Here is a 13,643-nt window from a genome sequence, read left to right as displayed (position 1 = left end):
CTGATTGCAATCAACCAGCATATTTGATCTTGAACAAAACATCAAAGTCAGGAGTCCTTTTATAAAAGAATATCTATTTTCATATTTTCAGGGGACAACAATGTGTAGTCACTATTACTAAGGAGAAAGTTCTTGGGAAGCTGGAAGGTATGACGGTAGATAAGTTACCTGGACCAAATGGAGAAACTACACTCCAGGGTTCTAGAAGAAGTAGCTGAAAAGATTCTGGAGGCATAAGCAGTGTCACTGGATTCTGGAATGGTTGTGGAGGACTGGAAATTTGCAAATATCACTCCACTATTTAAGAAGGGAGGGCAGCAAAAGACAGGAAATTATAGGCCAGTTAGCCTGACTTCAGTGGTTGGGAAGATGTTGGAGTCAATTATTAACGACTGAGTGAGAAATAAGATAGATTAGCTGGTTGTGTGGTATTGTAACACAATCTTGCACTGAACATCAGTGAGACTGAGGAAATAATTGTGGCCAGTGGGTGAGCAGTTTCAAGTTCTTCAGAATCCACATCTTTGAAGATCTATCCTGATCCCAACATATTGATGCAATTACAGATGGCATAACAGAGGCTAAATTGCATGAGTTTGAGGAGACTTGGTATGTCACCAAAGACACTAGCAAATTTCTACAGATGAACCATAGAGACCATTCTAACTGGTTGCATCATTGTATGGCATGGAGGGGCCACTGCACAGGATTGAAAAAAACCGCAAAAAGTTGGACATCTCAAAAGGTAATGCTTCAAAAGGACAGCATCCATCATTAAGGTCTCCCATCACAAAGGACATGCCTTTCTTCTCACTGCCTCCATCAGGGAGAAAGTGTGCCTGAAATCACATACTCAACACTTTAGACACAGTACATCTACTCTGTCATCACATTGCTGAATGGATAATGAACCCATGAACACTAACTCACTTTTTTTTTTGCTTTGCTCTTTCTGCACTATTTTTATTACTTTTTTTAAAAAAACTATTTCTTATTGCAACGTACTCATCGTTCATTTGTGACCCCAACTATTATCAATATACTTCAGAGATTACCTAGCATCAGCGGTCGCATAACCAAGACGTGTGATAATCACTGTACACCTGCTCTCATGGCTTCACATGCTATACCATGCCCAAGGGTGACCTGTAGGCTAGCAGAGGGAAGGAGCACCTTGCACCTCCTTTAGTAGAAACACATCTCTAACTTGCCACCCTGCAATGCACTGCTAAAGCAAGACAGCAAATTTCACAATATATGCCGGAGATGTTAAACCCAATTCTGATGATGTGGTTTTGGGGTACTTGGAGGCACATGATAAAATAGGCAGAAGTCAGTATGTTTTCCTCAAGGAGAAATATTGCCTGAAAAATCTATTGGAATTGAGGAAATTGTAGGGAGAACAGACAAGTCAGTGGATATTGTTTTCTTGGATTTGCAAAATGCCTTTGACAATAGTACAGCACAGTACTGGTTCTTCCGCCCACAATGTTGTGCCGACCCTTAAACCCTGCCTCCCATATAACCTCCCCAACTTAAATTCCTCCATATACCTGTCTAGTAGTCTCTTAAATTTCACTAGTGTATCTGACTCCACCACTGACTCAGGCAGTGCATTCCACACACCAACCACTCTGAGTGAAAAACCTTCCTCTAATATCCCCCTTGAACTTCCCACCCCTTACCTTAAAGCCATGTCCTCTTGTATTGAGCAGTGGTGCCCTGGGGAAGAGGCACTGGCTGTCCACTATCCATTTCTCTTAATACCTTATATACCTCTATCATGTCTCCTCTCATCCTCCTCCTCTCCATTGAGTAAAGCCCTAGCTCCCTTAATCTCTGATCATAATCCATACTCTCTAAACCAGGCAGCATCCTGGTAAATCTCCTCTGTACCCTTTCCAATGCTTCCACATCCTTCCACATCCTTCCTATACTGAGGCAACCAGAACTGGACACAGCACTCCAAGTGTAGCCTAACCAGATTTTTATAGAGCTGCATCATTACCTTGCGACTCTTAAACTCTATCCCTCAACTTATGAAAGCTAATACCCCATAAGCTTTCTTAGCTACCTTATCTATCTGTGAGGCAACTTTCAGGGATCTGTGGACATGTACCCCCAGATCCCTCTGCTCCTCCACACTACCAAATATCCTGCTACTTACTTTGTATACTGCCTCGGAGTGTGTCCTTCCAAAGTGTACCACCTCACACGTCCGGGTTGAACTCCATCTGCCACTTCTCAGCCCACTTCTGCATCCTATCAATGTCTCTCTGAAATCTTCGACAATCCTCTATCCAGAACACCACCAACCTTTGTGTCATCTGCAAACTTGCCACCCTCGCACCCCACATCCAGGCCGTTAATAAAAATCACAAAAAGCAGAGGTCCCAGAACCACTAATTGTGGGACACCACTAATCACAACCACGACCCTCTGCTTTCTGCAGGCAAGCCAATTCTGAATCCACCTGGCCGAACTTCCCTGGATCCCATGCCTTCTGACTTTCTGAATAAGCCTACTGTGTGGAACCTTGTCAAATGCCTTACTAAAATCTATGTAGATCACATCCACTACACTACCCTCATCTATATGCCTGGTCACCTCCTCAAAGAACTCTATCAGGCTTGTTAGACACGATCTGCCCTTCACAAAGACTGTCCCTGATCAGACCATGATTCTCTAAATGTCCATAGATCCTATCTCTAAGAATCTTTTCCAACAGCTTTCCCACCACAGACGTAAGGTTCACTGGTCTATAATTACCTGGACTATACCTTTTTGAACAAGGGGACAACATTCACCTCCCTCCAATCCTCCGGTACCATTCCCGTGGACAACAAAAACATGAAGATCCTAGCCAGAGGCTCAGCAACCTCTTCCCTCGCCTCGTGGAGCAGCCTGGGGAATATTCCGTCAGGCCCCGGGGACTTATCCGTCCTAATGTATTTTAACAACTCCAACACCTCCTCTCCCTTGTTGTCAAATGTTACAGGGATAAGGCAGGAAAAAGGGAAATCAAATCAACCACGATTGAATGACACAGCAGACTCAGACCAAATGGCCTAATTTTGATCTTCTGTTTTTTAGTTTTATGCTCTATTATCACATTTGGCTTTGCCATTTCCAATTGATTACTCTCTGCTCTAATGACACTGTCTTAAATTTCCACAAATTGTTCAATATTTGGTCACCCATATCATTACTTGCATTAAATCCCACTCACGTTAGCTACTCCCATTCATGGTTTCAACTGTTCAAAACTTCTCCAGTATTCATCTCTCCAGCTTTGGCATCATGCATTCCACACTACCTTGCATCACCAATACTAGGTGCAGCTTCACCTGCTTAAGCCATGAATTCTGGAATTCCCTCCCTAAATGTCTTCATTTAGAACCCAATCTTTGTCAACTGTTAGCCTATTTTCTCCGATAAAGTGTATTAAAGTATTTCAATTAAAAATTAGTTTTGAATACAAGTTACTATATTCCATGTGGAAAACCATCATACCAAAACTGTTGCAAAAAAAAGGTTAATTGGAAAAAGGCTTCAGTATTAAATCTCAAACAGCAATCATCCTTGAACAAAGAGCGAATTATTGTTGGTAAAAGAAAATTTAATATCAACTGCTCAATGTAAATCATAAACATGGGACTGAAAAGTTAACTACTGCGCAATTTTAAATCTTCCTTCAGCTTAATATCAAGACCAGTATACTCCACAAAGCTAGTACAGTCGGCCCTACTTATCCGCGAATTCCGCATGCGTGAATTCAACCAACCGCGGATCGTGAAAACCCAGAAGTGCTCTTCCAGCACTCGTTGTTCGAGCACGTACAAACTTCTTTTTCTTGTCATTATTCCCTAAACAATGCAATGTAACAACTATTTTACTTAGCATTTACATTGTATTACGTATTATAAGTAATTTGGAGATGATTTACAGTATACGGGAGGATGTGCGTGGGGTATCGTGGATCGGGATCTAAAAAAATCGGAAGTTCTCTTACTAAGTAAGTCGGAACAGGTACATCCGGTATTATTTAGTGTCAGTTAGTCAAACATTTGTCTTCTTATATAGTATATATTTTACCTTTCTATGCACATAAAACACTTAAGAATGTATGTTTCAGCGCCAGGCTCGGGAAGTTCCCGAGTTCTATCCAGTGACAGATCGCTTCCAAGCGCTCTCTCCATCTGTGCCTGGTTGATGTGGAGGATCAAAAACCCGAAACCAAATAATTAAGCCACTGCGTTGCTTAGTAATAATTGTAGCTTTCATCGGGGCAGAGCCTCTGTCACTTTATCCTTTAAAATTGTTCCGATCGTTGACCGACGTAGCCTAATGCTTTTCCAATGACCAATGGTGTTTCACCTCTTTCCGATCAGTTTATTATTTCCACTTTATTTTCAATAGTTATCGTGATTACTTTCGTGAACAGAAACACTGTGGATTCTCTGCCACTAGGTCCTAATGTCCACCGCACTGACACAGGTTAAATAAGGTCTGGGGTTCCGCTGGTTCCTAAGGTCCACCGCATTGAGGCAGGTTGAGTAGGGGACCTGAGCATCCGCGAATTTTGGTATCCGCAAGGGGTCCCGGAACCAATCCCTTGTGGATAAGGAGGGCCGACTGTAATTATGTAACCTGCATATTCCACTTTTAATTCCTTTCAACAAGGCTTGCAAGCAGACCAGACTTGTAGAAATGACAGAAAATCAAAGAACACCAATTCACTTCAAAACAGAAGATCAATACAAATTATACCCCCCCCAAACAATTCTCTTGAATTTCTTCTTGCAACCTGTGTGTACCAATTATAAAATGACTACAGTGGTTTATAACTCAGCTTAAGATAAAGTCAAGTCTCACTCATGGAGGTCAGAAAAAACAATCTTTCAAAATTCCTGTGATGAAGCTTTCAAAGTTCAAAGCAAATTTATTATCAAAGTGCATATATGACATCATAACCCTGAGATTCATTTTCTTGCAAGCATACACAGAAAAAATACAGTAGAATTAATGAAACACTACACACGAAGTTCAACAAACAACCACAGTGCAAAAGAAACTACAAATACAAAAATAACAATAATAAGTAAATAAATAATAGAGAGAACATGACTCTTTGAATTTCAGCCCATAGGTTGTGGAATCAGTTCAGATGAGGTGAGTGAAGTTATCCATGCTGGTTCAGAAGTCTGATAGCTGAGGGGTAATAACTGATCCTGAACCTGGTGGTGTGGGAACCCAAGGCTCCTGTACTCCTGCCTGACGGCAGCTAAAAAGAGCATGGCCTGGATATGGGGTCATTGATGATGGATGCTACTTTCTTGTGGCAGTGCTCCTTGTAGATGTGCTCAATGGTAGGGAGATCTTTTCCTGTGATAGACTGGGCTATATCCAATACTTTTTTAGCTGCTCACACTCTAGCGGTAATAATTTTTGTTTTCATTTGGATACAGTGTGGAACAGGCCCTTCTGGCCAAATGAGCCATGCTGTTCAGCAACCTAACTATTTCACACTAGCCAATTACAGGACAATTTACAATGACCAATGAACCTATCAACTGGTATGTCTTTGGACTGTGGGAGGAAACCAGAGGACCCAAAGGAAACCCACATGGTCATGGGGAGAACGTAAAACTCCTTACAGAATATGCCAGAATTAAACTCCAATTAGATTTATAATTAGTTAAATTTAGCAGACCTCTCTAGATATGATTCTAAATAAAATCAAGCACCAGGTTTTGCACAAATGCACATAATCCATCAAAAACTTCACTGAACTACAACCTTGATTTCAATGTCAACACGTTATGAAACTTAAAACTCAATTACAACGGGTATTGGCAAGTCTGGTGCTCATAATGGAAAGACATTTCAGACCTTTTAAATTGTCAATCATTTCCAAAGACACCGTGCTGATGATATTTTCAAAGGTTTTACACTCAATTTAAAAGGTCTGAAAGATTAAAAAATCAAACTCAATTTGTCCCAAATTCTATTATTTCAAAATACAGGCCAGTAACCACTGACAATCATTTAATTCACTGTGCCACAGTCTTGATTTATCAACTAATACAATTAGGCGTAACTTCATTCTTTGCCTCTTAAGTACATTAGAATTTTTCAAGGGGCAGAATCAAAGCCTTAGCTTTTTCTCCCTTTTGAGGCAGTAGTATTGTTTTCTTTGATAAGTAACAAATTACTTAAAATCACAAACACTTGAATGTTATCCATGTTACATACTTTCATGTGAATTATATAATCAAGCTGCACCAAGCACATTTTTTGCTGAATCAAGAGAAAATACAGATAATTTGCACAGTGAACTGCATTTGGTGTGTTGAATGATTGGTAGAATCAGGTTGGAGTTGAAAACCTGGGAGGAGAAAATGAAAAACAAACTGGATTAATCTAAGATTAGTGTAAATAGATGGATGATGGTTGCCACAAACTCAGTGGACAAATGACATACTGTATGCCTGAGAATCAAAACCAGTGTATAAACCAGTAGACCATAGATACATTATTTTCCTCCAATAAAATGAATATAACCAGTGGCCATAGATTATGCAAATAAAGTAACTGGCAAGACAATTTACAAATTATTATCCTCCAAAGTTGCATTAATTTACTCAAAGGAGAAAAACCAAGTACAATTTTCATAATTGCATAAAGGGGTTTACAGAGATTTTGAGTAACGTGGTTACTGTAGTATTCTTCACCAGATAATATAATTTTATAGCAAAAAAATCCTAATTGTAATTTACAAATTTAATCAATACAAAATTGGCTGTTTCCCCTGGAGATTAGTCAACTAACTGGCCAAGATTCTACTCATCCGTCAATATCCCATCATTTCACTGTGAAAGTGACAGCAAATTCTGCAGCCAATACTCTCACAGAAATTCAAATCTACAAGTTCTTGTTAGTGATTCCCTGCTCTTCAACTGCCTGTTGTCTTTGGCAGCCAGCTTCAAAATAATCTTCAGGATTAAGTGACCTAAAAGAACTATTAGTATTCATCTTCTACTCCCACCATAAAAATACTGAAAATACTCAGAGTTACGTGAAGCATAAATAGGTTTAGTGGCAGACTAACCATGATGACTGCTTCATCACTTGTCTCATTACATAAAAACTAAATGTTGATCATTCCAAGCACAATTTAAAATCCAATTTTGATCAAATTCCACCTTCTTAAAAATGTCAATGTTCTATGAAGAGTTAAAATTTATACCTTAAACTTCCCATTTTGCTGTACTGAAAATCTTTGCAACAAGTTAGCACTTGAGGCAACCCTGCTGCTCAATCAGAGCTTCATACAATTGACATCTGAAGTGATTAATATCAGAAAATGGCTGGAAGTCCACAGAGATCACTTGATCTTTGCAGACCTTCAAATTTCAAGATCATTTGTTGTTTCAAAGTGCAAAGGTAGGGTCATAGAAATAATGAACTGCATGCAAACTGAAATTTCAAGTGGATGATCATTTCATAAACTTGAGTTGTTAACAAATTTCCCCAACACTGAAGAGAGAGTAAAACCCTGAATATGCTGATGAAACCTGTTTTCCTACAGCAACTTCAGAGGTAACATTTCAATAAATCTGCAAAATTGGCATTCACAAGGAATTTGTTACTGTATAACCACGCAAGAAACAAATGCATGATCTACTTTTGTATTAAAGTTGTGCAAAATACACTTTAACTAAAACTTCCACTATATCCAACTTTACTGTATTCAGAAAGCTCCTTGAAATACTAAATTCGGAAATAATTAAGCAAATCAAATAAATGGTTAAGTGAAGTCCCACACTCATTTGTACTGTCAGAAAATACTGGCTGTAAACATGTGAAGTCTTTTCCTCTGGGAGAAGAGGGCTCACAGAGCTAACACAATACAGCAGTTACTGAGCAGTATTAAAGAATGTGAACCACAGAATACCACAGCAAACATGTTGTGCTAGAAGTAACATCATAACTTGAATATAATTTGTATCTAATATCTGCCAAGTTTCCGCAAGTATCCTGTTCCAACAGCAGTTTGTTTTCTTTTTGCGCTAATATCTAGTACAGCATATGCATTCAGACAATATGGAGCACAAATCTACTGATGCATGGTATGCAGGATTAAGTATAAAAATTCATATGCCTTATTAAATTAATTGTTATATGCACAACCGTCACCTTCTTGCAAAGGAATCATTGTACCATGGCTTGAACATGATTTGTTTTTGAATTCTAATCACCACCATCACTCAATTCTACTGTTCTGCTGACTGTATCCCCCAATGGTGTCTTTGGGATATAACTGCCAAGTAACAGCAAGCTAGCAATGCAGTGAGGGGAAGAGATCGTAGTCATACATTACAATACAGGCCCTTTGGCCCAACTCATATTCTGACCAAGCTATCTACTTGAGTCAGTTCACTTGCTTGCCTTTGGCTCATTTTCCTCTTAACCACTCCTACCCATGTACCTATCTGATTGTGTAGCTGCCTCTATAGCTTCCTCCAGCAGCTTGCTTTATTTACCCACCACTTGCCGTGTAGAAAAATTTGCCCCTCAGGTCACTTTCCCCTCACACTTTAAATCTATGCTGTTTAGTTTGAGATTCCCCTACCCTAGGAAAAAGATTATGACCTCATCTATGCCCTTCTGGATTTTATATACCTTTATCAAGCAACCCCTCAGATTCCAGTCAAAAAGAATACCAGTCTATCAAACATTCTCTTACAACTCAAGCTCTCCAGTGCCATTTACAGCCTCATGAGTCTTTTCTGCACTATTTCCAGCTTAATGACATGCCTATTGCTGGGCAACCAGAACTGCACACAATACTCCAAGTGTGGTCTCACCAACAACTTGTACTTGAGAGAAATAACAGTAACCCATGCAGTTCAGACAGGCTTGGAGCAAGAACAGCTACAGAATAGCTTTACCATGTTGCAGTTGAGGGTGAAATCAAATTCTAAGATGAAGCAGAAAGAACACAGAAAATCAGCTTTACTCTGTTATAGAAACATGCATACTTCAGCTACAGAGTGTAAACCATTCAAAAACATTTCAAAAACTAGAGTGAAGTATGAAAAAGTCTATTAATATTCTGCTTAATTCACTATTTGCACATCAAGCATACAGATACAGCCATGTTTAATATAAATTTAGCCCATTTTATTCAATTGAATTAAAGCATATTTTATAACATCAAATATAGCACATTTAACAAATCAGGCAATATCATTTTACCACATCAATAATATTAGCTTCTTCAGAACGTGACCTTGGTTGATCACAGTGTGTATTCCATTCGAGGCAAATTTAATTATAAAATGGTACCACAATGTAGTCAGTGTTTCTTTTTTCACCTAACTTAACAGATAGGAATTGAGGACATTCTCTTACATGTATGACAGAAAATCAGAACTCATGTAACAATTCAGAAGAAATGTCCAAACCAGATCAAACTAAACGATATATTTTCATTTATTTTAAATAGTAAACAAATTGAAACACCAGAAATTCAAGTTTTTCCAATTATTTAACCTTGAAGGACATGATTAACATTTTTACTTTCATATTAGGTTTATGGAAACACAATTGTTCAGTAATAGAATTAACTTGTTTTACAGCAAGGATACATATACTTTCCACCAAATTTATTTCTCTGCTCAAATAATTAACTACCTAACATAATGAATTTTGTTTCAAAGAGTACAAATTCAAATGGGTAAAAAATTCTTAGCCTCAGTAACCAAATTATTTTTATAGCCACTTTGACGGAAAGAAAGAGCAAGAAAACAAAGATCTCTGGAGGAATGTTCTGCATTTTGACAGCAATAGTTTGCTATTTTTAAAAAAATCCTGACACACTCTGCAATGGCGAATAGCAACTCTGAGCAGGAAAATAATTCATAGAAGACCAATTGTATGCTCAGACAGTCATATATTCTGATTTACAAGGTGTCAAATCATTTAAAAACACAACTTGGGAACAAACTCCACCCACTCTGAAAGAGGAGAGCAAAATATACCCAAGTGCAAGAACTGTCAATTCATTTAGAGATTGAACAAAAGTCCATGAGAACTACAAATATAGATTGGAGGTTTTGTAAGTAGGAGACTAGCTGCAAATATATATGGCATAGAATATGAAATCTTGTATTTCCGCAGCAACAAGGACATAGGATAAATATTACAATACAATCATTGGAATTGCAAATAACGGTGAGCAATGAGTGCATTGAAGTATTGCAAACCATCATTTGACAAAATGCAAGAAAGGTTTCAGATGAAGCTGTAAATAATGCTTCAAATAAGTAGTCCTGAGAGTGGAATGCATGGAGAGTCTGAGATTTAATTGTGAATTATCATTAGAACAGAGAAAAGCTATCCGCTAGTACACAACCAAGGCACAAGCAATGCAGTACAGTTCTTGCTGTTCAAGCCTCATACCAGACTGAGCAGGTGCAAGGGTAATGGCAACACTGAGCATTGTCAAAGATATTGCATGCTTTTAAAGAGAGGTTTCGTAAGATTCTGCCTCTTGGCTTTGTTTCTCAGTTTGTGCTGAACCCGAAAGTAATCTGGGCTGTACCTTCCAAATATCCGGACCTGACTTGCACTACCTTACTTTCCCATTTTCTATTTTCTAATTATGATTTATAATTTAAATGTTTTATTATATTTACTTCAATTTGTATTTCAGGGAGCGCGAAGCGCAGAATCAAATTTCACTGTGATGATTGCCTACTCTAGTATCAATTGTTTGGTGACAATAAAGTACAAGTACAAATAAGCATGAGTACTCAAGATGCCACCACTACAGTACTTTTCTATGTTCCCTTCCATGTGTATAATACACATCCAACATAACTGAAGTAATTTGCTTCTCTTCCTGTTTGATTTCCTGACCATTTTGCTGCCAAAATTGATCAGTTTAAGATTTAATTTGATTTAACTAATTTGTCAAATTTTCCCCAAAGTGTAATGAGGCTCTGCTGTAACATACCAGAATCCGATATTATGTCCTTTATTGAAGTGCATGACCAAAAGATAATATACCACTCATTAGACCTCATTCTCAATCCAGCAAAACTGCATGTTAAATCTGTTGCTATCACTACCATTCCTCCAATCAAAATGGCAATAATGTTTATTTTTTCCCCCATTCTATCTCCGAAACAATCTCTTCAGAACACAGTAGTTCTTCCATTCTTTACTAAATTGTTTTATTCACGTGACAGCAAGAACCAGTTAATTAAATAATACCATTATGCAGAAATTAAACACGAAAACCTTGAAGCACTTACCTCCCCCCCAAAAAAAAACTAGGGACCGTGGTCTAATGATTTTTCTTTTGACACTAAACATGCATGGCAAAAGTAAGTTACAAGAATGCACGATAAGAATAACTCAATATGGTTTCATCTTCAAACTTGCCCTATTTTAGATTCTGAATATAGCTGAATAGCAGTAGAAGGCACATATATGTAAACACAGCTGATTAAATGGTCTGTTTTCAAAATATATATTACAAACCACGTTTTACTTCAAAATCTAGGTAACTGCGTACCCAATTGGTTTAGGCTATTAATCTCGCATTTTAATCCAAATAATACTTTCAATATAGTCACCGAACTGCCATCTGACGTATTAAAATTCATTGTGAACATTCTACAGAACTAACGCAAATACCCATAATTTAGGGCATTTTGATCCATGTGTGCATTACAAGTTTACCTATCGTAGACAAGACATGAAATCACAAACTGATTTATAGCTATGGGGATGAAACATACGGCAGCATTAGCAGAACAACTTAAATAGAATCAAATTTAAAGTAAAATGGTATTCCTTCAACACTGTCGAGATGTCACACATCAGAAGAATTTACAGACTAATTGAATAAATGTTCTCAGTGGTCAATATGGAGAACATTCACAGCTCAACAACCCAACCAAGTCAGGACGAGAAACAATCGTTCTACAAATGACGCATCGACTGACACAAATCCGCTCTTTAGTCACCCTGAAATAAACTGATACTCTCGCTCGTTCACCCTCAGTCAAATACTGCACAAACATGTGCTTCATGCGTCATGTCTCAATAAAATAAATTACCATTAAAGTAAGGGCTCTTCCCCACACGCACCTAGCCCAATCCAACCCCAGGCCGTGATCGCGATGAGAACAAGAGACAGACACAAAGCACTGTGCCCCAGTCCTTTGCTGCAGAATAGAAACCAGAGTAATCATCCCCCACCTTCCGATGTCTCTCCATCCGCTCATCACCCACCTTTGAAGCCGCTTTGTCTCGATAACTTTTTGGCCCAGCTACCCACCAGGCCCAGCGAACCTCGGCGCAAACCAGAACCGTTCCTTTGTGAACCTCCTCCCCCCACCCCCACCCCTTCTCCCGAGCCTGAGTGCGCACTGCTCACCTGTCGTTGAGCTGATCCTCGGTGCCCGGTAGGGGATGCACCACGAAGTGAATGGACGTCATCGTCGGCTGGAAGGGGAGAGTAACCGGCCGAACCCGCGCGGCGCTAGCCTAGACTAGGGGGAAAACAGACCGAAGCAGGGGCCCGGGGAGCGTAAACAAATAGATAAAACAATCCTGAATGAAGTTAATTCCTTTGAATGTTTTTGAAGCTCCCCAAACGCTTGTGACCAGACGGCTTATTCTTTTTTTGGACACCCGCCGCTTCAGCAAGCAGTCGCCGCCATCTTACTGTTGATGAGCCCTCACAATAAAAGCCGCCTCGCTATTGGTTGCGCTCACTCGGCTAGCTGCTGCATCTAACAAGCTACGCCATTGGTCACCGCTGAAGGCGAGAGAAAGAGAAGACAAAAAAAAGATTGGGTGCAGTTCAGATGACGCGTCACTGGTCATGTGACTGCGGGTCAGCCGGCGGCCATTGTTAGGGGCGGACACGTGACAGAAGGAGGGCCTTAAATATCAACCTCAACGCTCCCTGCTGCCGTACGCGACTTATTGATCTGTCAAAAATTAATTTGTTAAAATCATTCACTTATTACCAAGTGAATGTTAAAAAGAGCAATTTTAAAAATATTTCAGAAGTATATAATTATTTTTTGATATCCTTGATAGAAATCAAAATCATATTGTGTGTGGTTTGGCATCAGAAAGGTGATAGAGACAGTTTACCAAAACGGACATTCGGGGTGTTCCCATATTGGAAGTACTGCCCTGTAATGAAGTCTATGTCTGCAGCATTCAAATCAGGTGATACTGACCTTTACAAGAAATCAAGGTAGGTCCTCCAGAAAGCTATCCGAGATGCCAAGTGTTAACACCAGTCCAGAGTTGAGTCCCAGACCAACCATCAGTTGTAGTGTGACTTATGCGCTCTAGCAGACTACAAAGCAAAGTTGGACAGCACATCACTTCTCAATGAGCTCAGTGCACTTGCTGCATGGTCTTGAACAGAAGGAAATAAATATGTCATCACCCACCCTAACAGACTCCAGTGCACCTGAGCATATAGTCACCCCTGTGGGTGTAAAATTGGTCTTCCAGAAGGAAAACTCGCCCAGATGGTGTCCCTGCTGGTGCCTAGCCACACATGTATGAGTGTAGAGAGAGTAGAGCAGTGCATCTTTGAGGTG

General features: G+C 39.3%; 1 protein-coding gene across 10 annotated transcripts in view; it reads right to left on the bottom strand.

The window, feature by feature from the left end:
- Positions 1 to 12,759, bottom strand: part of ubr5 (ubiquitin protein ligase E3 component n-recognin 5) — a 177,553-nt gene extending 164,794 nt beyond the window's left edge. For all 10 annotated transcript variants that reach the window (XM_073051156.1, XM_073051165.1, XM_073051211.1 and 7 more), the window contains exon 1: positions 12,455 to 12,759. In XM_073051156.1, the coding sequence (XP_072907257.1) occupies positions 12,455 to 12,516 (62 nt within the window). In that variant the 5' untranslated portion in view covers positions 12,517 to 12,759. The remainder of the gene's footprint in view (positions 1 to 12,454) is intronic.
- Between the last annotated feature and the right edge of the window lie 884 nt (positions 12,760 to 13,643).

This window comes from Hemitrygon akajei, chromosome 1, assembly GCF_048418815.1.
Source record: "Hemitrygon akajei chromosome 1, sHemAka1.3, whole genome shotgun sequence".
In the NCBI taxonomy this organism is placed as follows: domain Eukaryota; kingdom Metazoa; phylum Chordata; class Chondrichthyes; order Myliobatiformes; family Dasyatidae; genus Hemitrygon; species Hemitrygon akajei.
Note: the sequence above shows the minus strand (reverse complement) of the source record. Positions and strands in the feature narration are given on the sequence as shown.